General features: G+C 36.5%; 3 protein-coding genes across 3 annotated transcripts; all 3 read right to left on the bottom strand.

The window, feature by feature from the left end:
• Window positions 1-304: 304 nt before the first annotated feature.
• LOC121744665 (putative disease resistance protein RGA3) lies at window positions 305-1,337 on the bottom strand. The gene is made up of 2 exons (XM_042138253.1): window positions 1,026-1,337; window positions 305-814 (listed from the first exon to the last, which is right to left on the bottom strand). The coding sequence occupies exons 1-2, from the start codon at window positions 1,335-1,337 to the stop codon at window positions 305-307; spliced, it is 822 nt and encodes a 273-aa protein (XP_041994187.1).
• Window positions 1,338-13,352: 12,015 nt separating this feature from the next.
• LOC121743474 (zinc finger protein 1-like) lies at window positions 13,353-14,286 on the bottom strand. Its single transcript, XM_042136776.1, has one exon. The coding sequence runs from the start codon at window positions 14,143-14,145 to the stop codon at window positions 13,519-13,521; it is 627 nt and encodes a 208-aa protein (XP_041992710.1). The 5' UTR covers window positions 14,146-14,286; the 3' UTR covers window positions 13,353-13,518.
• Window positions 14,287-16,058: 1,772 nt separating this feature from the next.
• Window positions 16,059-22,835, bottom strand: LOC121743015 (uncharacterized protein DDB_G0290685-like). The gene is made up of 2 exons (XM_042136189.1): window positions 22,244-22,835; window positions 16,059-19,547 (listed from the first exon to the last, which is right to left on the bottom strand). Exons 1-2 carry the CDS (start codon window positions 22,833-22,835, stop codon window positions 16,141-16,143), a joined length of 3,999 nt encoding a protein of 1,332 aa, XP_041992123.1. The 3' UTR covers window positions 16,059-16,140.
• Between the last annotated feature and the right edge of the window lie 4,505 nt (window positions 22,836-27,340).

Raw genomic sequence — 27,340 nt, 5'->3', positions numbered from 1 at the left:
TAGCAAGTGTAAATGTGTCAAAGACATGGCATATCATTGCTGTCGCGGTTGTTCTGCCACTGTGTCAATTTGAGCACTTTTTTAATCACAAAGCACTTCAATGAAGGCGTTTACAATACATCAATCCCTTCAATCGAATGCTTGTAAAGTCATAGGAAGAATCACTTAACCAAGAAGGATAACCTGTGCCACAGTAGTTCCGGATGAACAACTCATTCAAATTTACATGAGGCCTAAGATTTTCAAGCACTTGACCATGTGCTACCGGATGTCCATTCAAGTTTCAGTTTGTGTAAGAGTGTCTTCATGCTGGAGTTACAACTTCAATATTCCTTATGTGAAGTGACCGCCTAAGGCAGTTCAGGTCCTTCAGTTCTACAATGCCACAACCACTGTCCTTACTACTGACATAAACTGAGAGATGCTGGAGTTGAGTTAATTTACCAAATTCTGGTGGCATGCGTTGAATCGTATCCTCATCCAGAACAACATGTCTCAAATTCGTAAGCCGAGTCATATGCTTCGGCAACTCAGTAAGATTGGGGCAATCTCTTAACTTCAGAATCTGTAAAAGCAAAAGGCTACACATAGAGACTGGAAGTTTAGCAATTGGGTTGTCAGAGTCAGAGAGGTTAAGGTAGCGAAGATACTCCAATTTGGTCATTGACTCCACAAGCACAGTTAGTTTAGCACCACTCAATCCCAAGACTTTCAAAAACTTCAAATGTGAGAATAACTTGGAATCGATCTGTGTTGAATGAAGGTCCGCAACCTTGAATTTTGAATCGACCCCTTCAACAGTAATGGTTGGTGGCTGTCATTAAGCAAAGAAAAATGACAGGAAGTCCCAAATAAAGGATAGCAACTCGATGCATCATGCTTCAAATGGAAGCATATATCCCTGGCAATCATACCATGAATGATGCTGTTGCTGTGCATTTTGTATCTTACTTGTTGATCCGATGCATCAGAGGAGCACACAACAAATGAAACTTTCTTGCTTCTTGTGCTTACAATGACTTTACTTCCTCGAGCACCGACTCTGAAAGGCCCTTTCTCGAGAGAGCATCCCATTCATCACAATTTTCACTCCAATAGTCATCTAGGACTAACAGAATTTTCTTGCAGTACGGAATGTTTTCAAGTACACGTTGAAGAGGTGGCAAATCTGATAAATTGCAAGGAGCAAGTGTGGCATACTCAATCATACATTTTGTTATCCAAATCACATCAAAGCCCACAGAGACAGAGACCCATATTTTCAGATGAAAATTTATGCTACCATCACAGTACACAAAATTTGCATCAGCTGTATTCCCAATTCCACTCATTCCCATAGCACAAAAAACTGAGAAATGTCTGTTGTCGCATCCACGTACGAAACCTAACCATACGCTCCTTCTCTGTATCTCTCCGCTCCCAAACACACTTTTCCCAGTTACCACTACTGTTTTAGATTTAAAACACTAACCTCAGCCAATTTTCCTCCCTTTTCCACCACAATCAAATTTTCTATTTCTTTTAAAAGGCCATCCAATTTGATTTGCATTTGTGATATCATGCGGAAGACAGCGGCGAATACTTTTTGGATTGGGAGTTTGAAATTTATGTTAAATACTCCCACCGTTCCATAATAAATAATCTCTATGTTCCATAGTAATAGAGGCATTTCATTTTGAGCACTAGTTTTAAAAAAAAAGATAATAAATGGTTAACTTAGAGAAATAGTAAAGCAAGATAGAGAATATGGTAGAGAAGACAATGAAATGCCTATATTATTATGGAACGGAGGGAGTAACACATTTGGGTAATGACACGAGATTTTATTTTGTGTGTTAAGTGGAGAGAGAAAATAATATATTTATTTAATGGGAGAGAGAATTTTTTCCAAAAAATGGATTGTGACAATTTTGTTGGACGAACTAAAAAGGAAAATATGACATCTATTATGGAACGGAATGAGTATAAAATAAAATAGTGTTTAAAATAACATCACAATAATATTCAATTTTAACTTAGAATTCGTATCACATAAAAAACAGCTAATATAACCATAAAATCTGCAAACATAAAATCCAAAAACTAAAAACTAAGTAGTACCTAAATTATATAAAAACATAAAAAAAACTAAAAACTAAGTAGTACCGCTGTAACTAAATTATATAAAAACATAAAGTACATTAAACAACGCCATGATGGTGGGTCGAATTTTGGGTGAATCCTATGCGGCACTAGAGCACTAGACTTTTTGGTACAAGTTCAGTGAGAACATTACATTAAGAACACATTATTTTGTACCTTTGGACGTACAATTGTACCCCTTTTGTTAGCTGCATACGCTAGGGGTGGAAGAAGATCGAGAGTTCTGAAAGAAGACTGGATCATAGAGAACAACTAGAAAACCATTATTTTCTCTCATCATTTTTTGAATAAATATTAAACAGTTTGTAATGGAAGAAATGCAGTAATAAGTGTTGGAATATTAAAAACACGGAAGATTATTATTAATCAGTTTCAGGTCATATTTTAAAATTTGGATTTGATGTCATTTTTAAATCATTTTAGGTCATACTTTATTAAACTTTAAAATACACTAGTTTTGCATAAATCAAAACTCTATTACAATATCTAGATATTATGTACAATTATCTAGAACTAGGCATGAAAATATATAGATATTTGTGTAGAAGGAGGGTCTTCTTATATTGCTTATAGCACCATAATCCAAAATTAAGACCAAATCTACACCCTTAGATTTTAAAACGAGTGGATGAGATTAAATCTTCCAAATTTCAATAAATAGTAGATAAAATATCAACAAAATGGTAAGATCGTCATATGGTTATCATATCATAATTTTCGTGTTTTTTTTATATCAACATAATGTATTACAAATATCAACACAGTGACATGAGAGTATCAACACACGTAACAGAAAATATGAACACAGTTTTATTGAGATTTTACATGCTTATATTGGAATTTTTGATATACGAAAGCTGAAAAAAACATCAAATCTCATCATCTGAACGTCGTCGGAACATATGCAACTGAGATATCGTTAAAATACTTTAATAATTACCTTAATTTGATATATTTTTTTGCAAAAAAATAATTTAAATCGAGAGAATTACGTAAATTTAAAGTTTTAGGCTAATTTTTATAATAGATAACTGACATTAATACCCTTTAATATTATTTAATAGTTATTTAAATTTAAAATATAATCCACTTGACATTATATCAACCACTAGATCTCCTAATCTAATGGTTAAAAATTGGTCTTAGTTTTAGATTACTAAGTAGTTATCAATTGATCACATCATCCTTTGTGTAGAATTAACTAGAGATAAAATTTTCTAGAATATAGATATTATAAGTATCTAGATTTTTATAGAAAAATCTAGATATTTAGAATATAATAGAGAATTCTAGAATAGGAAGGGATGCCTATAAATAGAGGAGAGTTGTATCATTTGGAATAAGTTGAGAAATTGAGAAAGTTTGAGAAAAAAGTGTGCCTTAGTTTTCCCACATCATAAACATCTCCTAAAACATTTCTCATATCTTCCACTCATTCTCCTCTTAAGTATTTCCTCCAAACTAAATTACTCCTTGAAGAGAGGGTTTTTACACGTGTGTCGTGTGCATGTGTCCCTCCTTTCAACAAGATTTATAATTTTCCCACTAATGCAACAAATCTTACTAAGTATAAGCGGCAAGAGCGGGGTCGAACCATAGGGACTAGGGACCTACTCGAGATTGTTTCTACGACACAATCGGAAAAGGGGTGGGCTGCTGCCACGCATTCATTGAGTGGGTTAAGACTCTAATCTACTTGACCTGGGGAATTAAACTGGACTCTATCTAACTGACTAGCGGATGGGAAAAGTACGGACACTTGCATGACAACCAAACTCAAGGCAACTTGTAAACTAGAGTTAAACTAACTAGAACACTTGTAATTGAAGGAACATGCTGAAACATTCCCAAAATAGGCAGACAAAGATGTAAAAGTAAGTGGAGACTATTTTTCCTAAACTGGCTGGAGCTGGCAGAAAAGCTGTGAAAAGCAAAAAGCAGATATGATTTTCTAACTAACTTCTACTTCATATTCTCCAAACAACCAAGTAAAAACAGAGCATGGAACAGAGCTTCAACACCATTGACAAAATAAAACAGAGCATGCGTCAAAACGAGACGTAAACACGAAATTCAAGCTAGAACTACCAGATCTACTCTCCTGGGTCAAGCAGAAAGCGAAATAAACACAAATTAATCTTGCATGCATTACCTAAACTAACAGATCTCAAAAATCGAGCACGTGGATAACTAGATCTCAACCTCTAAACTACTGGAAATCATGTAAACAACATAGATCTAAACATCTAAGCCACCAATTGCGAAAAACATCCAAGAAACATGAGTAAATAGCATCATCAACATGAAAATAAACACCAAAGCTTCATAAAACTGGAAATAAGTTGAGATCCAAAGGCGCAGTCGTCAATTCCTCCGATAAAACTCGAGATCTAACTAGAGCGTCTCAAAAGCGGTAAAGAAAGCAAGGATCCAACGTCGGAGTCGTCAATTCCCCCATCGAAACCATTGAACTAATCTAAGAAAGCACTTAACTATCTAAACTAAGCTAAGAGAGCAGTGACGTTAAGCGCCTATGAGAGCTTACTATCTAAACTACGATAGCGTTAAGCGCTGCCTTCTTCATTCATGTTGGTCCCTTTATATAGGGAGGCTTCAAGCTCAAATCCCTAGGGTATGCTCTTCATGATTTGACGTTTGTACCCTTAAAATAAGGATGTCTACGAATCTTGCTCTTTTGCTCCCACTTCTGCTTCTGCCACCACCTACTTGATTATCCTAGGTCAGTTGGACGGCTTCGGCTATTTCACTTCAAAATCTGCTCGATTGTATCTGCTAGGTCAATTAGCACAATCTCCTGGGTCTGGCGGATTTCTTACGCCCCTGCTCTCCTAATAATTCTCCTTGACCTAGCGGATTTTTGACATTTTTACTCCTTTTCTGTTCATTTTGCATCTACTCGGTCACTTTACAGCATCTACTTGACCCAGTAGATACCTGCACACTTACTCTCAAATTTGCGCATTATCTCCCCAAAAAACCTGTAATATCACCCAAAATCAATGCATGAAACGAGGCTTATCACTCCTCCAACATATATCTTATATATTCCAACAATAATATGCTAACAACCATTTCAACTTTTACAAAATTAGAATAACTGATTTAGCTTAAATAATCATGAGTATATGTAATAATTAATTTGGATTATATTGATCCCTTAACTAATTATTACTATAATTAGTCATAATCAAAATATTTAGTATATATTGAACAAGAACAAAAATGTCATTTTACAGGGTAAAATTAAAAATTAAAAAACATAAATTTATGCGTACTAACAAAGAAACTGTACATATAAAACATGGAGTAATTAATACTACATAAAAGTAAGAAATTATTACTCCGGTCACCTGGTTATTCTGATTGGCCGTAATGGAATAACGGGCATAGTATATAGAGAGATGCAGTGCGATCTGATTCTTCCTCAAATCTTCAAAATAAAGCTTCCATGCACTGCTACCGCCATGCAGCCTCATTGGGTTGCTCTTCACATGCTCCACCAAATCGTAGACTTAGAAGAAAGTTCTTTTCAATTTCCTCAACCACCATATCACATTAATCTATTTCCTTGTCCCATAGATTCCTGGCGATTCTTAGAGCATCCTTAACGCTTTGGGCCGGGCCGCAATGAGCGAGTCCCGGCCCGGGCGTTGCGTTGGAGGAGAGGAAGATGTGGCCTGGTCCTGGGGCCGCAGTTGCGGCCTAAGGACGCTCCCGGGGTCCGGCCCAGCGTTAATTCATGTTCGGGCTGGGCCTGGCCTGGCCGCAACTTAAATTTTTTTTAATTGGAAAATTTATTTATAAATACCACTCCATCCATTTTCATATCCATTCAACTTCATTTCTCTTCCTAAAATTTTAAAAAATGTCTCCTCGTCAAAGATTATGCGCTGCTCAAATGTCCCGAATGTTAGAAGAGGCGGTACCGGCAATCCAAGAAGAAATCAACAACGAAGTCGAATGCTACCAAGCTGCTATTCAAGCTTGGAACGAACAACAAGTCCGGGTACCACGTACCCAGATGTATATTCACCGAGACCGTGAACAAGCTACTTTGCGGTTTTTCACAGATTATTTCCCTAGCGATCCGCGATGGAGTGATCAGATGTTCCGTCGCCGGTTCCGGATGCGGAGGCCTTTATTCCTGCGCATTGTCAACGCAGTTGTAGCTCGTGACTCGTATTTCTGCCAAACCACCGATGTTGTGGGCCGGCAAAGTATATCGACTTTGCAGAAATGCACGTTTGTCATACGTCAACTCGCTTACAGAACTACAACAGATATGTTCGATGAGTATCTCCATGTAAGCGAGCATACTGGACGGGATTGTCTAGCTAAATTCTATCGGGCAGTCATCGAAGCATTCAAGGATACATACTTGAGAAGCCAACGACCGACGACGTTAGGAAGTTGGTGAACTTGCACGAGCGGACCCACGACTTCCCGGGGATGCTTGGCAGCATTGACTGTATGCACTGGCAGTGGAAGAATTGTCCAACGGCTTGGAGAGGACAATACACTAGCGGGCACAAGGGCACACACCCCACGATTGTGTTGGAGGCCGTTGCCGACCAACGATTGTTGATCTAGCATGCCTACTTTGGTGTCGCGGGGTCGAACAACGACCTCAATGTGTTGAACGAGTCTCCATTGTTCAATGACTTGTGTGTCGGGCGAGCGCCGAACGTAGAGTTCACGGCCAACTACCGTCGGTATAGTATGGGGTACTATCTGGCAGACGGGATCTACCCTCGATGGCCCGTGTTCGTGAAGACTATCACATGTCCGACAACGGATTGGAGGGCATTGTTTGCCGAAAGGCAAGAGGCGGCTCATAAAGATGTGGAGCGTGCATTCAGAGTCCTCCAAGCACGGTGGGCTATTGTGAAGGGAGCGGCCCGTGGTTGGCAGCGCCCACTAATCGCCGACATCATTTATGCATGTATCATAATGCATACCATGATAGTTGAGGACGAGGAAGAAAATGTCACTTTGTGGAGCGACGATCCACTCTCCAGCACCAGGAGTGACTACACTGTCACCGCCCCGTCCGTGCAAGGCCTTCCTCCCGACATCCGCAATGTCATGGCCCGTTCAGCTGCGATGCGCCAAGACGAACTACACACTCGCCTCCAAGCCGATCTAATTGAAGTGATTTGGACACGCACCAACATTTTCCAGCATTGACGTTATGTTTTAATGTTTTTTTTTATTTTTAAATTTCTATGTTGTAATTTTCAATTTCCGATCGAAGAACAACTTTTCCGTGTTTTAAATTTCCGGCGTTTTTTATTTTACGAGTAAAATAGATTGAAGTTGTGAATAGTGTCATTTATTAGTTGTGGCTCGGGTTGGGGCCAGCAGGGTAAGAGCAGTTGTGGCCTGGGACTCAAATTTAGGGGAATTATGACGTGGAGGGGACTTAGGGCCTGAATCCGGGCCAGGGTTAAGGATGTATGCTCTTAACAAACCCTAATACTGAGCATTCGATGCTCACAATAATAGATTTTTGCCTCATTTCTCAAATGCACAAGTAAGAAGATTAATCACACATTTCTTAGTAAATGACTCGGATTATTTTTAACACGAGAAATACCCGCAAGTGTACGGGGTTAGTGTAGCATAAAACAAGTAAGAGTTTTGTATCCCACATAGACAAATTGTGCAAACTCAAGTACCATGAACCGACTTTAACTACTATCTAGACAATCCAAAGAGTTTGATTTTATTTTTAAAACTACTAAACATAAACAAATTAAAGCAAGCAACAAAAGATAAATTTCAAATAAGAGAACAAGGTAGAGTCTTGGATCCAACTACAATGAAAACTATGCAGACAACTAAACAACTTTGATAACCCAAATGAAGTCTCTAGGATTACTAGAAAAGTCGCTAGTCTATGCTAAGCCCCCTCTCGAGTGCACTCAACCGGTTGATTAACCATTAATATTGAAGTCTCCTTCTAATAATTCGCAATTAACTCCTTAAAACAAAAGGCTCAAGCCCTCACTCCAGAATTCCTTCTCTCGAGTTCAAATTATCTAGGTGTTGTTCATTCCTTTATCACTCCTAATTAGGTATTTCTCGATTACACAAATTAGGTCAACAAACTCAATTGGTAGCTAAGCAATTGAATTGAAAAAACACAAGAACGAAACAAAGTAATCACAAAAGCAAAGGTAATCAAAAGTCCTTGAATTAATCACAAGCATTCATTGTAGTCATCACCAAAACTCTACAAAATGTTTAGCTACTCATATTCAACTCAAATTCACAAGAATAATCCAAAGAAATTGAATTTGACGTAGGAAAACTAATTAAAATGCTCCCAAGAGTGGATTGAATGGCAAATCGTCTCCAAACTCGTTGATGATTGTGACTCTCCGTCTCTTCAATCTACTCTCAAGACCTTAAAAACTCTTATGGGGCGTGTGGAATCCACTTTGAAGTCGAACCCTAGGTCCTATTTATACCCGGGGTGAAAAATGCAACAATTGTAATGCATTAGCAAAACGCCCGGCCCGGGCGTTTTGCCTGCGATCCTATAAACGTGTACAATGCCCGACCCGGGCGATTTTTCATCGGAAAACGCCCGGGTCCTATGAGTATGCCCGGTTTAATGGTGGAAATGCCCGGGGTGCTCTAGTAAAACGCACGGTATGGGGTTTTTGGTGCCGTTTTCGTCCGTTTCCACCTATTATAACTACAAAAACTCGACAAACTCATTTAAACACTAAAATAAGGGATAATGGATGAAAATTCTAGTAGTATGCTATAAAACATTAAAAATATGCACTTTCAAATATCCAACATACTTGTTAAACTACGAGTTTATCAGTAAACCTCCTTCGTCATTTGGGGTGAGGAAGATGCAATCATTAGTGTGAAATTTGGCATGGCTGTGTCATTTCGTAGAGGTCTGAAGCCTTTTTGCCTTCTAGTATAGATTTTAGTAGTAAGCCGTCGCACTCACCTTCACTAGTAGTATATAGAATCTTTTTTCAAATAGTAATAATAGCTATTAAAAGAAACACTACAACAATTGAATTTTGAAGTAAACAAATTCACTCCACCAATACCCTTAAATGCCAATAACATATATACCACTAATAATGATCATTAATCACATGAAATTACGCAAACCCACTTATGCATTATTTAATAGCACTATAAATACCTGCAAGTATATACACTAGATTTAGTATAGCTAAAGGTCAATACCGGAATATCGAACACAGGGAATAAGATTGCAACTGACTACCATATACTAAGCGTCATATACTATTTAAAGACACGAAGATTTAGGTTTGATTTATTAAATTAGATAAAAATAAATAAATAAAAAGAAAGCATATAAACAATGATACAAAGCAGACGTTAGAATGTAGAATTTTAGGATCTAAAAACACAATCGACTTCTTTGAATTACGGTCTCTAAAGTTATTAAGTCGGTCACTTAACTAGATTAAACCCCCTTCCGAGGTGAGAAATCCGTAGATTAGGTGTTGAAATCAAAGTCCCATTTAAATCTCTAACATCTAACTCCCAAAATATCGTTAAGACCAATGACCTCACATGAAACCTTAACTCTCTCGAGTTCTATTGAATTAAAGTGTGAATTATCCCTTTTCCAAGTCAATTATTTCGTCTCCCGGGTACTCTAATAAACTCTAACATGTATTCAAGAGGTAGCTAATCAATCGAACATAAAAAGCATAAGGATAAATCAACTAACTACAAGAGCTAATAAGGAAAAATCAATTGAATATTTTCTCCAAAAATTCCACAAAAGATGTTCTACTCATAGACAAGTAAATACACCAATTAAAGTACAGAGACATGAAAGAAATTGATAAAACCCAAGGTTGAATCTTCAATCTTCAGTCTTCTCCTGCCTGGATCTGCAGAGCTCCGTGCAAATGGAAGATGAATGAATTATGTGTGGATTATGGAATGGAGGAATGTGCAGAAGGGGAAGGATTGGAGGCTCCGAGATAAAGATTATGAATTAGGTTAAGAGGTATTTATAGGTTGGAAAAAAGTTTATTTTTGATAATTTTCGTGGCCTTCAAGGAATGGGAGAGATTTGGGCAATTATTTTCTTCCCTGAATTTTCGCCTAAATTCCCTCCAGCTTTTACTGCGCTGCGCAACGTTCGTAGAATAGTCATAACTTTCTCCACAGAACTCCAATTGAGACGTGCGAGATATCCACACGAAGCTCTTTCAAAGACAAAGAGAATGACATGCATTAAACACTGATTGGACTTCAACACTGCTGGGAAATTCGGCTTGAACTGAGGCTGTTGCACCTTGGCCTTTTTACATCGTTTTCTATCATTTTCTATCATTTATCAACGAACACGTCAAAAATATCAAATATATAATATATGCAATTTTAAAACATAATTTACATGATTGACATTTAAAATAAGTTAAATATAATCCTTAAAAACATGCAAAATCCGTGTTTTGTCAAAACACAATACTTATCAGTATTAATATCAATATAGATTCAACAGTAATAAAAAAAATAGTGTGGTGTTGCTTTTCTTCGATATACAGTATAATATAAAAAGCATATCATAAACTTGAAGATCTGTCAGAAAAATCAAACTATATCACAAAAATGACCAAACTATTATATATAAACTATAGCATATCCAAATTAATACTAGTATAAATCCGATTGTCCGTGAAGAAATAATCTTGTAGGTAACATGTGGCGGTTCGTATTAATTAGGTAGCTAAATAAATTAGGTTTGGTTTAGACACACTTCCTGATACGTGGCGAGTCAGTTAGTCAGTAAGTAGCCGGTTACACTCCACTCCACATTAACGTGTCCCAGATACTCAAGAAACGGCCGACTGCATATGCAACCTACACGTGTCCGGTTACTTTTCGCTACTCACACGTGTCATTACGTGCCGTGTCCACAACTACGGCGAGCTTTTCTACTAGTTATCACCCAGTTCTTCACTCTTGCCCACTTCTAAATTACCAAACACCCCCCGCTTCTACACTATTTAAATAACTTACTCTCATTTTCTAATTTAAAAATATACACTTAATTAATGGTGAGAAAAAGGGTAGAAACTCTTAAGTCGCGTACTTTATGAGAAAATATTTTCTGTGGTAATAAACATTTTAATATTTAGGAACTAAGATCTTTCTAACATTATTATTTTTAATTGTATAAGTGGGCTAGCTCAAAATACAAAAATTACTAATGGTCTTGTTCCATTTTTAGTAGCTATCATACTACTACCATTTGTATTTTCTCCATACTTAATAAGAATATTTACATACTACAAACTAAGTATGGCTCATAGAATTATATTGTTACAATTAAGTACAATATCACTACCATAAACTTGGACTTTTTTAATACTCGTCATACATTATTAACTAGTATACCATTTAACAGTACTAGCAGTTAATGTTTTCAGAAATAACGGAGATAATATGTGTTTGATAATAATAGTCAGTTAGTCACATTTATCGTAAATTTTTACTCCTAGTTTGAATTTTGAGGGGCATTTATGGTAATTTAAGTGTAGTGGAATAACACAGTTCCGTAAAGTTCTAGAAAACGAGTGGAAGGATATTTATGACCAATCATTACACACGTGGCTACGCATTCCCGATCATGAAACTTAGGTGTCTTTCTGGATAAGGCACAGCTTTTCATTGTATCAACTCTATTAAACTACTCTTTTTAATTTAGAGAGGTGCTCAACGTTTTCTTGTCAATATTTAATTAAATTTCAAATATATAAAACATGAAGTTATATTTATCTACACGTTCATTTGTGGTGTGTATAAAGGTGGACAATATTACATTACTTTGATCTTATACACGTACCTACGTTTCATAGTTTAAAAGGATAGCTACCTCTACATATATTCGTATAGTATTTGATTTGCATATTAAAGAAAACACAATTTACAAATTCGCAAGATAATAATTACTTTATACGTTGAGTGCTGTTATTTTATAATCCCTCCGTCCCACGTTACTTGAGTCGTATTTCATTTTGGATTGTCACAACAAGTTACTTGACTCATTTCTCTTTTTGACTAAAAACAAAATATCTAATCACAACTCCTTTATTCTTTCTTTTACTTTATTCTCTCTATCTCTCTTATTTTATTCATTTATATACTTTAATTAACTCACTAAACACAACTTTCTTAAATCTCGTGCCGAAAAGAAACGACTCAAGTAACGTGGGACGGATGGAGTAAGTTATAGGTTAAATGTTGTTATTTTATAAGTTAAATGTAAAGATCAAAATTCTTATTAAAAACTAATTTTTTATATAGTAAGTTTAGTGTAAAGTTCAAAATTTTAATAAAAAATTACTTGACTCGATACTATAACTGTCTATAAGTTTATTAACTTTTTAATAGATGTATTAACCAATTCTTTTGGCGATCGATGTGATAATGTTACAATATAACTATATATTTTATGGAGTAAAAATTTATAATTTTGAGACTTTTGCAGGCGCAACCTATTTAGCAGCGCCATGTAATCAATGCCATTGATATTGGTTTAGAGTAAAAAGTTTGTTCATTAACCAATCCAACTGTATTGAAGTCAACCAACTAAGCAAAAGAATATCATAAGACATAAGCTACATTTAATATTATTGATAGATTAATTTCGAATTTTTCTTGTCGCAGTTGAATTTTTAACAGAATCTAACAAACCTCGATCGTTTTGAAGGGAATGCAAATTACGTGCGCCGGGAAAACCGATTCTTGAATCCTTGCACATATTTAAGAAATCAATTGAATTATAAAATCACGTATGTAAAGGGAACATTTATAATTGTGGGTGTTTGTTATTATTCCTTAAACTAGACAAAAAGAGTGAATGTCACGAATCACTTTGAGAAATATGGGAAAACTAAAGAAGAATGCTCTTCTTTATTTAACATCTAATCAGAAATTTGTATATTAAAAATCGACTGGTTAGGTCAAATTAGTTGATACTTACAGATTAGTACTAGTAATGTAATATAAAATGCTAAGTAGATACAGTATTACACAATTTATTTATTGACGATTCTATCTCAACCGTTTTATATTAGACTGGGGGTATTTGTTTGTTATCATAAAAAATTGAAATCCATTTTATCCCCTAGATTGTGGATGTGCAGATATGGATTCAAATTCGACAGTAAGAAAATTTTGTGTTTATATCATTATTATATTTATAAAGGCAACATAATATAGAAAATAAAACACTACATGAAAATATTTAATTATAAACAACATATCAATCTCTATAGTGCTACAAAGAGATTAAATTGTCAGGAGCCAAAAAATCCCCAAAAAAAAGGAACTCTACAACCTAAGCGTTAAATCAAGTCCTTCTTCGGATATCCAATTCAATTCCCAATTGCGCGTGACGTCGCCGTCGCCGTCGCCGTAGGAGGAGCTGGTCAAGCCACCACCGGAGAAGGACGTGACAACGCTGAATCCTTCACCGTTACCACCGTCAGAAGAGTTCACGCCGCTTTTAGATCCGCCGATTACGCCGCCGTAATGCTTCCGCATGTGGCCGCCCAAAGCTTGGCCGCTGGGGAAGCTCCTTCCGCACGTGGAGCAGTTGTGAAGCCTGTGGGGACCAGCGATTGAATCATCGTCGGCGGTGGTGGCGGTGGACGTCGAATTCGACGGTTTGTTCTCCGCCGCGCCGACCGTCGCCGGTTTGTTGCGGTGGCTAGCTTTGTGGCCGCCGAGAGCTTGGTGCGACGAGAAGCCCTTGCCGCAGACGCTGCAATTGTAGATCCGAGGCGATTTCGCCGCGGCGGCGGAGGAAGAGGTCTCGCCGCCGCTCCGGAGCGCGACGAGACAGCCGGCTATGTACTCGTCGTCGGAGACGCGCTTGGAGCGCTTCGCTTTCCTAGATGAATCATAGTCGAAGCGGCGATGCGGCGGCGCCGCTGGATTCTGAGCTTCGGGAGGCATGGTCGATCGAATTTGTGTGCGTGTGTGCGTGTGAAAGGAGAGAGAGAGAGAGAGAGAGAGAGAGAGAGAGAGAGAGAGGTGAATTTGTGAGAAGGAAAAGTGCTTGATGAGCGTGCGTGTGAAGTTTGAGTTTGAACTGTTGGGGATGGGATTGCGTTTATATAAGGAAGGGCGGGGGTGGTGACGTGGCAATGGCGGTGGGGGGGAAGTAGTGATTTTCTAGAAGTGTAGATGTTTACTTTGCACGTATGGATTAGAATTTATTCCCTACACACACTATACAAGCGTACACGCTTTCCTTAATTACCAATACTTACAGTTGCGTCAAAGTTTTTGATTTGACATTTTGGTAAGTTGTGTTAAATAATGTTATTTAATGACTTTGAAGAAAATATTATACTCCCCGTCCCAATTAAATTGATACAAAACTTTTGGGCATGGAAATTAAGAAATTGTGTTAAATAGATTATATGAAAGTAAAATAAAATAGGAAAAAGAAAAAAGTAAGAGAGAGTAAAGTAGATGATGAAATAAAGTAAGAGTGATTGGATGTTTCGTTTTTTTGTAAAAAAGAAAAATGACTCAACTTTATTGGGAAGTCCCAAAAAAGAATACGACTCAAGTTAGTTGGGACGGAGAGAGTACCACTAAATTTCTATCTCCAATATCTAATTTTAGACGAAGTAATATCCTCTCGTGTGAATTGGTGTTCTGCTTCTTACATCTATTATACTCCCCGTCCCAAAAGAATATACATTTTGAGTTTGACATGAAATTTAATGCACAATTAAAAAATTTAGAGAGATAAAAAAAGTAAAAAAAATATTATTAGTGGGAATGAGTCCCAACTTACTACAGAGAAAAGATATTTTAAATTTAGAAAGTGCATATTCTTGTGGGACGAAGTGGGACGAACTAAAAAGAAAAGAATGCATATTCTTGTGGAACGAGGATAGTATATCTCCCTATATATGCATGTATAATCTTGTGAAACGGAGAGAGTATATATATATGTATAGACCAGAAGCAAATAACAAGACATAGAAATGCAAATATATATTTGAATATATTGAAAAAAATACATAGTATTTCATGTAATGTCGAAGTAATCACAGATTTTGATCAAATTGATATGTTCCGACACTTTTGAAATCACTTTAAAAATCGTGAATTTTAGTAGAAGTAACTTCATTCTCAATTCTCCCATGACGTCTAATTCAGGTGAAATTGTATGTAATGTGATATCAAAAACTTCAGATGCGCCGATCACACCGATCACTTTTATCATTGTCTCAACACACAAGTGCACTACATCAAAAATAGGTGACCGAAATAATTGGGAAAATTGAGAAAATTAAGAAAAATGTTAAACATTGTGATTATTACAATTGATTCTGAAAGTTATAGGACATGCCATAATCCGACGAAATTCATGGTTTTTCAAGATAATTTACCATTTTATTTACGAATGTATATACGGATAGTCTTACAATGTACTCCATCCATTTGTCATTAAACGTCAGACTTTGATCCGACATGGTTTTAAGAAATATAATGGAAAGTGAGTTGAAAAAATTAGTAAAATGTGTAGTGTTATTTTATTTTATTAGTAAAATGTGAGTAAAATGATTTCGTTGGATGTGAGTTCTATTACTAAAAATAGTAGTAAAATGTATCTATGACAAGTATTGATAGACGAACCAAAAAGGAAACCAGTGACGCATAATGGCAGAAGGGAGTACTGTATTCTAGTATTCTAGTGGTAGATTTTCAGATTTTCACGTTGAGAAATGAGAACCTTTTCGAGTAATCCACTCTATACGTGGATGGAGCCAGCTCTGTATTCCTAAGCATTAAAATGCCGGCTCTTTATTTTTGGTAAAGAAAAGTCCTAAGTAGTGGGAATATAAACATAAGACCTGAAAGCAAACTGCAATAGCACACTATTTAAAACCACACAATACATGAGAGAAAAGTCTAATCAACATAAGTAAACTAGGCTTGCACACTATATAGGGAATCCTCTTCGGTAGTAGTACCACATTGCCCAGCACCATCATCATCATCATCGGCCGCAGCTTCCGTTGTGTCATATTCAGCAGCAGCATCAACACCAACATCATGTTCATCCTTAGTAGCATCACCTCCGATATCCAGTGGTTGAAATTTGTCACCAATTTGATCCTCACACTGAGGCTGAGCTGCACCTTTCTTGTAATCGATGCTGCTCCCGTGCCCATCTTTAGCGTGCTTGCGGCCACTCTTCCCAGTCTTGTTGCACATCTCTTGTCGGTGTTGCTGTTTTCCGTCCTTCATATTCTTCGCCAAAGCACTCAACGAATCAAAAGGCATCTCCCCCATTCCATGCCCGGTTTCTTCGCTCTCTTCATCATTCAACCTTTCTACTTGATCACAACTTTCCTCATTCCCTGCCTGGGTCTCCTCAGCCATGGATCTGATCATATTCTTGTTATCAACTACCTTATTCACTAAAGCATCACCCATCCCTTCCTTAGTCTGCTCATATTTACCTGTTCTATTTTTACTTGGACTTTTCTTTTTAGTGGCATCATCAAACATACCACTAAATGTTTTCTCCCCAGGCTTCATATTCTTCTTCGCCAACGACACATGATCCACCGCAGGAATCACTTGTAGGGCGGCTGCCAAATTCAGCTTCTCTTCCTTGGCTTCATCTTCATCAACCTCTTTTTCATTCCCCTTCTGTGACGACTCATATTCATCAACTCCCATCTTCACCAACGCACCAACGACATTGATATCAGAGCTCTTTCCTTGAGTTCGAATTTTAGGATCATCCTTACACGCTCTCTTATTTCTTTGCAATGGATTGAAATTCTCCTCCATATTGTTATACTCATCCAAGTTTCCCTCATCTACCTGTTCAAATGGAGCAGGCCTTCCAGCCACCATATTCTTCGCATCTACTAGGTTTTCCTCTTTCTCGCCCTCAACATCACCACTTTCCATCTTCATTGATTCATCATCTCCTTCTCCTTCTCCTTCACCCTCACCAGGATCTGCGAATCCGGACACAGCTGTATCATCAACCGCTTTCTTCACCTGCTCGACATCCTCATTAGTTGCATCCACGGTCTCATCTCCAGCACCAGCTTTCGTGGTCTCATCAACATCCTGCTCATGCCTAGCAACATCTGCGCCTTTCTTGGAAGTGATGCTGCTTTTGCGCCCGGTTCTAGGATTATTGTGGCCATTCTTCCCTGTCTTGTGCCCATCATTTCCAAGGATCGAGCTCATGAGTGTTATTGGGCCATGACTATCATTACCAGTTTCTTTCAAGGCGGCTATCCCCTGCTCCCCCAACCCAAACACACTAACAGCATCAACCGGTGTTTTCGGCTGGTGCTTTCTTCCTGGCCTTATATTCTCAGCCACATCACTCTTCTGATACACACTACTCATTACCTTTATATTCTTAGGCTCGATGAAAGACTCATAATTATGCATTTCCTTGTCTTCCTGATCCCCCTTGGCATAATCTTCTTCTACCTCCTCATTTGTACCCTCATCACCATCAAACATACCCAATAACAGATCATTCTCCTTCACAAACCCCATTCCTTGCTCCTTCACACTCATTTTTTTCGGCTTTTGCTTTGTGACCTTCGTATTCTTGCTCAACAAATCATAATTCTCCGGAGCCATCTTCTCAATTCCTTGCTTGATTTCTTCTTCTTTTTCGCCCTCTCCATCATTCTTCATTTCTTCCTGCTCATTTATATCCTCACCAGCATCAAACATACCGAAAGCATGGAGTTGATCACGCTTTCTACTATTAGGCTCATCGCTCCCCTCGAGTAACAATAACAGATTATTCTTCTGCACCAACCCCATTTCTTGCTCATTCCCATCCATTGCTTTCGCTCCTCGCTGTCCGGACTTCATATTCTTCTTCACTGGAGGCGTCTCTTGTATAGCTGCCATGGCTTGATCTTCATCATACATCCTTTCATTGGCAACACCTTCATCACTCATCTTTTTTACCTCTTCTTCACCATCAGGGATGGGGCCCGCTGCTTCAACCTTGCCACATTCTGTTGGGTACTCTTCTTTCTCAGCCTCTTCAACATCACCACTTTCTTCATCCCCACCATCACCTTCGAAGGGGAACACATCCTTATCACCCACCATATTCTTCACCCTCTTTCCCTTACACCCATCATTCCCCTTCAATGCACCACTCATAGCTTTCCCATGTTTACCACTCGTCGCCACATCGCTCCCATTCAATGAAGGCTCCCGATGCATCTCATCTGCCTCGCCAATCATTTTGTGCAATCGATACACCAACCGAGTGTTCCTCTTGACAAGCTTCTCCACCTCACTGCTCCACCTGTTAAACAACAAGCCCGCGCCCGTCCCTAGATTTGCCAAATCTAGAATGTCAAAATCTCCCAACTCCTCCAGCAAACTCTCGTCTTCCTCGTCCTCATCATCATCACCCATACTTTTCCCATCTTCTCCCTCATCACTCTTCTTGTTCATATCATTACCTCCTTGTTTCTCCTCATCTTCCAAGTTGTACGCTTCACCATTCTTCTCCGCCGATTTCTCGCCAACTTGCTTCTCACTTTTGTTCACTATGTTCAGAGCGGAACTTGTTATCCGATTCCTAGAATTTCCCCTTCCCCTTCCCCTTCCCCGTCCCCGTCCCCGTCCTCGTCCCCGTCCCCTACCCGCCCCAACACCTCGTCCATTATTAACATCATCATCATCACCACCGACAACATCACCTTTTGGTTCATCTATATTATCATCACCTTCTTTTTCTACACCACCTTCCTGATACGCTTTTTCATCATTCTCAACAAAACATCGTTGAGAGAGATTACCATTACAATCTTCTTCTTCCTGTTCACCACCTTCCTGATCCACTTTGTCCTCATTAAAATACTGTTGAGTTGAGTATGTCTGAAATTTCTGGAGATCTTTGATTTGTCTCGACGAAGAAGACTGCGTGCCGCTGCCACGTGGTGATTTTGTCTTCGGGGCAAGCTTCTCAGCCGCTATTAGGGCGTCGCCAGAAACGGTCTTCTCATGCTTTGTTTCAGGAGTATCATCAGCCATTGTATCATCATCGCCATCGTCTTCGTCTGGGTTACCACCGTCGGCATTTTCCTTCAACTGATCACTATCATTGTTGTTGACAGCATAGGGGCCCTCTACTTCATCCTCATTAGATGCAGATGCTGCCAACAAAGCCGTTATAAGCCTCCTCGTCTCTCTAAGGCTCTGTACCACCGTGTCGGCCTTAAGCTTTTTCGTTTTCTTCTTCTTCTCTGACTGCTCATCTTCTTGCTCAGCTTTCCGAGGATCTTCTTGCTGGGTCGGCCTCTGTTCAGGTGCATGTGCATCGGTCACTGCATTCGATATATTTAAAATTAATCATATATCATTTAATATATAGTATTTATTTTCTTATCAGATAAAGTCTTCTTACATCACACAATAAATTGTTTAATGACACAGAAATATTAGAACTTTTATTACAGTTTAAGGTGTAACAAAATTTAGTTATATTTCACCCACACATAATACATATACTTTTGATATAAAAATATCAGTGGATTTTGCTACTTACAAAAATTAATGTACACCCTCTCGAATTTCATTAAATATTGAAACATGCATGAGAATTATCCATCACTGCATAATTTTATGTAGTACTAGGCTACTAGCAATTTTTAGAGTCATGATTTTTCAAAAATCATATCACTACCAGAACATTATTTTGTGGTGTATCTAATATTCTTTAACTACCCGTGCGTGACCCATCAACTAGCTAGTGAAATAGAAAAGGTTATCGAAAATCTGGTTTATACAAACTAATCACTTGTAAAATGGATATGGAAAATTTTCAAAAAAAAAAATTGATGTAAAAGGTTACTTTATTCATCAAAAAGTATGACACATGTAGGCCCAACTCACCACAAGCCCACATAAAGTCCACATAGTTATCCGTATAAGAAAATGAAGGGGTAGCATTTTCCTGGAGAATCAATAATTAAACTTTTAATAACACTAGATTTCAAGCTGTTGATATTTAATCCATCTTATACCCTATCCGTTCAAACTAAATAGTCTAATTAGTGGACGTTAAAATTTTAACGCATAATTAGTAAATCCAACAAAAAAATAACTTTATATTTCTAATATGAAATTAATTTGAATTGACAGATGAAGATGAAAAAGTTAGACTATATTTTTGAACAAAGGAATATACTATTTTTAATATACAGAACCGATAAAATGACAGGATGAGAAAATTTTTTAAGTACTATTCATTGAAGAGGGCATCCGCAACGCGTCTCGTTACGGGCTCTATCTCGTCTCGGAGAGACGAGACCACATCGAGACAGCATTGCGGGATCCGTCTCGTCCCCAGCCCGTCCCTTGTCTAGTGGCAAGCTCCGGTTCGTTCGTGACGCCCACTCGCCGGCCCGCGAGTGGGCGTCGTTTTTATCCGAAAAATGTTTTTTTGTATTTTTTTAAATTCAGGAAAAATTCGAAAATTAAAAAAAAAAATCCCAAAAAATATACTAGACGTTTATAGCCTTTTTTTTGCAAATTTTTATTTTTTTACGCCCCCAATCACTTCTCTAAATATCAAATCATTCCCACAAATTAATCGACCATAAAAAAAACTCTCTATTCTCACTCAAACACTCTACATTCTTCATCTCAAAACATTATTCTTCTCCCAAATTTAATCCATTCATGGATCCATTTGAGCAAATGCGTCGAATAATGGAAGAATCGCTAGAAGAAGATCGACGTAGGGAGGAGGAGGAAGCCGCGCCGCCTCAAAGGCGATCCTGGATTTACATCCATCGTAACCGGGAGAAAGCCGCCGCAAGGTTGGTATGTGATTACTTCTGTGAGAACCCGGTATGGGGAGCCGGGAGGAAGCCGCGCCGCCTCAGAGGCGATCTCGGATTTAAATTATGTATTTTTTAAATTATGTATTTTTATTTTTTTTATGATTTTATTAATGTGGTTTTTAATATTTTTAGAATTTTAAGTTGTAATTTTATTTTATTTAATGAAGTGTGTTTTTATTAATTGAATTTTTTGGAAATAAAAATAAAAAATGAAATTGAATGAATAGTTAAGGGATGAGATGATTAAGAGACGGTTAAGAGATGGGGTGAAAAGTACAGTGGGGTCCATGAATAGTGAAGAGATGAGACGGTTAAGAGACGGATAAGAGATAGGGATGCGGATGGATGCGAGAGATAGAAAGTGGAAGAGAGGAAGGGCTGTCCTATTATTCAATGTTAGAATTTAAGAATGATTGCATCGAAAAGATACGCTTCATGCATAATTTAGACTAAATCATATAGAAGTGCAAAAAAATTATTTTGGTCAGATTAAACAAATTGTACACATCCAAAAATTTATGAATTTTAAGATCATTTTCAAAGTTTTTGGAAATATTATCTACTCCCTTCATCCCAGTTAAGTTGACTCCTTTATTTTTTGCACGTATTTTGAGAAAAAATGATAATAAATAATTAGTGTGGAAAGAAAGTAAAATAAGAGAGAATAATATAGAGGAGAGTCTCTTCTATATTATTTTCTCTCTCTTACTTTAATTTCTCTTCACTTTAACTATTTATTGTTATTTTTACAAAATAAATGCGAAAAACAAAGGGGTCATCTTAATTAGGACAAATGGAGTAGTAATTTGGCAAAGTGTATGGTTTTTAAGAACACTATGATTCAAAAAGATACTCCATCCGTTTTATGTTAATTGAATCAATATTTTAAAAAATTTTAAGATAATTGAGTCATTTCTATTTTTGGTAAATAGTAACTATATTCCTTACTTTATTCTCTCCTCATCCCTTTTACTTTATTCTATTTTACTTTATTTACATTTATTTAACACAATATTCTTAACCTTCGTGCCGTAAAAAAATACTACTTTAATTAGTAAGGAACGGAGGGAGTTCGGATTAGTAATTTTTTTGGAGCAAACAGAAGAATAGTGACAAAAAGAGAGTAATAATTGTAGAGGAAGTTGGATTCATTTAGGTTGCAAAAATGAGCATACCATTAGAAGGTGGATGAGTGACAGTAGGTGGCAGTGTTTCGCTGGCAGCTGTGGTGTTGACGCCGTCATTTATGGGGGGTGGTAGACCGCTGCTGCCGCCACCGGTTGCGGGGACGGACAATTTCTTTCCGAAGAGGTGATTGATGCCAAGTGCTAAGAAGGAGAGAAAGAACAATCCACCTAAAGAGATTCCAAGTTCCAATCGGTGGTGGTTCCCTGCAGGCGCCGGGAAAGGAGCTATAGACTGTTGTGAAGTTGGGGATTGTAGAAAATATGGCGGCGGTGCTGGATTATAAAATGGAAGTGGAGGTGAAGGTGAAGGTGGAGGATTAGCAGCTGTTGATGGAGGTGGAGATGCAGGAGTAGTGTTTGTTGGTGGTGTACTTGGAGGTGGAGGAGTAGTGGCTGGTGGTGGTGGTGGTGGTGGTGGTGGTGATGGAGGTGGAGGGGCCGAGCCGGGCGGTGGATGAGTGTGATTTTTGTGTTGGCAAGGTGAACAAGGAGCGCGGGGAGGTGGGGGTGGAGCAGGTGGCTCATCAGGACAAGGAGGAGAGGAGTATGCTGAGAGTTTGATACTTCTAAAAGAAGGCATTTTCTTATTCAATTCTACCAATTTTGAACTGGTAATAACTCTATATATACTAATAGGGTACCTTCATTTTAGTTCTATTTGGTCAAATTTTATAAATATTTTTGTTATGTTTTATGAGTCGGGATAAACATTTTGAGTTATAGTATGTGATCCCTCGTTAAACAAAACATGCATAAATACATATAAGGGAAAACTCTAACCCATCAGATTAGATTTTTAAGGGAGAATAATACTCCCTCCCTCCGTCCCTCTGTAGCTAAATCGTATTCTTTTTTTAGTTGTCCCAGTGTAGCTGAGTCATTTCCTATTTTGGCAAAAAGCACCAACTTTTCTTCTCTCTTATTTTACTATCTCTTACTTTATTCTCTCTTCATCTTTCTACCTTTTTCCTTTTCTACTTTATTCTCCATTCACTTAACTCACTTTTAACACAATTTCTTAAATTCCGTGCCGAAAAGAAACGATCTACTACAGAGGGATGGAGGGAGTACTTCTCTGTGTTATTTTGTCATGTGCGTAAGGCTTGTCACATGTTTTAAAAAAAATTAACTCCTATATGAAGGAGGAAATTACAATTGATGTCAAGAGGGCTCGAACTCGGCACCTCATACAATAATGTCTAAGCTCCGTCACATGTTGTAGTTTAGGGATGTGCCGATACTATATACTGTATTGAAACTGTGGTATTTTATATCTTGTCAAAAAATTGATACACATAAAAATTTTATCTTTACTAGACCACAATCTTCAATTAATCGAAACATCAATATGACATATTTCCAATTCAAAATATTATGGAGTACTCCCTTCGTTCCTATGTAGCTGAGTCGTATTCGTTTTTGTATTGTCTCATTGTAGCTGAGTCATTTCCTTCTTTAACAAAAAATTATTTTACTCTCTTTTACTTTATTCTCTATTCACCTCTCTACCTTTTTGTTTTCTAATTTATTCTCCTTTTACTTAACTCATTTAAAACAAATTTTATTAAATCTCGTGCCGAAAAGAAATGTCTCTACTACAGAGGGGCGGAGGGAGTACTATTTTTCCATACGATGTCGATAGCAATGTGTGGTTGATCAGTGGCAGATCCAGAACCCGAGTAAATATTAAAAAAATAATTTATAAAATTAAATTAAATAATATATTAATAAAAAATATAAAAATAAAAAAGTAATACTACATTAAATAGAAAATATTTAAACACCATAAATATTTCAAATGTTTATTTTGATATACAATTATTAAGATGTAATAAAAATTACATAAAATAAGTATTTTATAATAATAAATACTACTTAAACTATAGTATCAAATATTTTTTTTAAATATTTAATTGAAATAGTATACAAAATTATATGTGTAAACTACTAAAAATATAGATTCATCAATGGTTTGATTTGGTAATAAGAAGTTACATGAATTGATAAAACAAAGAAAGGTTAAAAGAAAAAATAATGTTCTTAGTGAGGCTTGATCCATGGACTTGTTGGTTAAAAGTCCAACAACATAATCACTGGGCTACCAACTTTAATAAAAGACTTATTCAAAACTTATATTTTTCTATGGATGGAGTTACGGCTCGATTATAAAGGATATTTATGCTCTGTGGACGGCCGGGAAGGGGCAGTCACCCCCTCCCCCTTGAATCCGCCGGTGTGGTTGATAGTATTTGAATCCATGTACACTATCAAAGAAAGTGAGATCTGTATAATCTCACTCTTATTTTTTGTAAAAGTAATTAACTTCCATAAAAAAATGTATGCTCTCTTTTGAATTCAAATGTTTTATTTAGGGATGTCAATCGGGTCGGCCCATCGGGTTTCGGGCCAACCCTACTCGGGTTGCGGGTCAATCGGGTGCGGGCTAATCGGGTTGAGATTTTTTCGGGTTATAAAAGTTCAACCCTAACCCTAAACGCTCGGGTTTCGGGCTGGCCCAACGGGTTAATCGGGTTGCTACCGATAAAATTAACTTGCGATCAATCCAATAAATAATGACGAAAATTAGTTATATTTATAAAATATAAATATTTAATTATGATAAATTTGAGATATATATACTTAAACTCAAACACAAACATGATCAAATACTAATATTTGAGATTTGTGTAAAATAAAACATAAATTTAAATATTTTAAAGCATGTTTTAAAACATGTTTTACAAATTTAAATATTTAATAATGAATTAGAAGTTTCTAATTTATTTATTTATTATTATATTAATAATAATTTAATATATAATTTATATGTTTAATATAAAATTGAATGTTATTTTTTTTAGTTATCTATATTATAAAAATAATCAATGAAATTGTCCAATTAGGAGTCAAACAAATAGAACTAGAAATTTTATCGGGATTTCGGGCCAGCCCATCGGGTTTTCGGGTCTGACCCTAACGGGTTGCAGGTTAATCGGGTGCGGGTTAATCGGGTTGTAATTTTATCGGGCTAGAAATTTTCAACTCTAACCCTATAAATTTGGTTGGTTATTCGGGTCAGCCCACGGGTTGCGGGCTGCATGACCTGCCTAGTTTTATTGTTAGAAGACTAGACCTTGGTGATGACGTCAAAGCTGAAGTCAGTAGTTATACGATTAGTGTGACGGTGACGGTGACGCCATGCATTATTGCCTTGGGATAAATGATCATGATTGCGGCAATGTGAGGTCTATCAATTCTAGATAACGGTTGACCGGGTACAGTTTAAAGCTTTGCTTTTATAGTATTTGTTTATCATCGAAAAGTTTAATTTTTTTTATATTTCAGTTGACGGTATATGGTAAGCAAATGAAAACCCAATTTGTGTTTAATTTAAGATTATTTTGGAACTGCTTTCTTGATCTAGAGTTACATATATGGAGATCACTAGTTTACTACTCCCTATTTGGTGGATGAAGATTGAAGATGGACATATAATATCTTGATGTGTATTTCTTGTTTGCTCCTAATTTCATGCTTCTGTCTATTTTTAATATAATACTATTTAATTTGTGTTATTTTTATATTGATTTGATTACTTTTTTTTTGTTGTTTATACTATAAACTGCATTTATACTAAATATTTTAGCTTGAGTATTTAGTATTGCTTAAAAAACTGAATCACAACGATTTGACAGTATATATTAAAATAATTTATTCATTTAGAATAAGTATTAATTTTATTACAATTACTTTTATTTATAAAAAAATATTACTACTACTTTGTGGAGTATTTAGGTAACACTACTTTTTATGAAAATATTTTTGTGCCGTCATTTTCGTTATACTCCATCCATCTTATAAAAATGTGTACACTTTACATTTTCATTCGTCCCATAAAAATATGTGCTATATTAATTTAATAATATAGATTCCACAATCTACTAATTTTACTTTAACTATCATTCTTCTCTTCTTTCTTATTTTGCCATACCATTCTTCACAATCTCTCTTACATATTTTTATGGGAGTGAGGGAGTATAAAAAAAATTAGGAGTGACTGACTCCTTTTCCACTATCACTTAGAAGATGACACCTGGCACCAAACAGCTTGATAGTTCTTTTTCTTTGGAAAAAGGTTGGATAAGCGAAACATATAATTTCTTTTGATAAATTTAAAAATAAAAATAACTTATCCCTGTAATTCACCTTTAAATTATCTTAAAAAATGAATTACGATCTTAATATATATGTAGGGTAATATTTCAACTTAAGTGATAAAACTATAAAGTTAAAACTGGATTTATTGGATTATATATAAAATTAAACTAGTTTACTTCATTGTGTTAAAGAATGTCAAATTAAATATCCATTTTTATGGGGAATTTTCCAAATTCCAAAAGTAGAAGTATAAATGCATAGCAGTTAGGCAATTTTTGACATACATGGCTAACCATAGTCGAGAGTGATAGGAAATTTCATGATCGATCACAAATTGGCATGCTTTGAGGCCCAGTGTAATTGTGAATTATTATCATGGTGGGGTTCCAAGATGGAAATTTCCTATCAATCTATTGCTATGCCTTTTTTTTTATCGTGTTGGAATATGTCTCATTGCTACTATCTGTTTCCTCTATTTTAACTTTTATTACATGTCTGTGCATGTAATAGTACTTTATGAGGTACTTGAACAATATCAATCCCCTGTTGCTGCTGCAAGAGCTTCACCATGAGTTTCAAGTCAATTAAGCCCTAACTGTAAGTTTAATGTTGGTAATTAGATTGTAACAATGCAAAGGTTTTGTGAATAAAATATATAGTAGACTATGATTGTGATTTCTTACATTACATGTTAGTGTCAATTACAATCATATATTCAAATTTGTTTGTAGTTAATAAATGGAAAATTTTCATTTGAATCATAACATTTGGTTAACTTCTAATAAGTTTTATACTCCCTTTCGTTCATTATTAGGAGTCTCATTTCTCGACGGCATGAGTTTAAAAAAATGTTAAGAAAAGTGAGTGGAAAAAAGTTAGTGGAATGTGAGACCATATTACCATTTACATTAAAAATAAACCAAGACT

The sequence above is a fragment of the Salvia splendens genome, chromosome 8 (assembly GCF_004379255.2).
Source record: "Salvia splendens isolate huo1 chromosome 8, SspV2, whole genome shotgun sequence".
Taxonomy (NCBI): Eukaryota; Viridiplantae; Streptophyta; class Magnoliopsida; order Lamiales; family Lamiaceae; genus Salvia; species Salvia splendens.
This window is presented reverse-complemented; position numbering and strand designations above follow the sequence as displayed.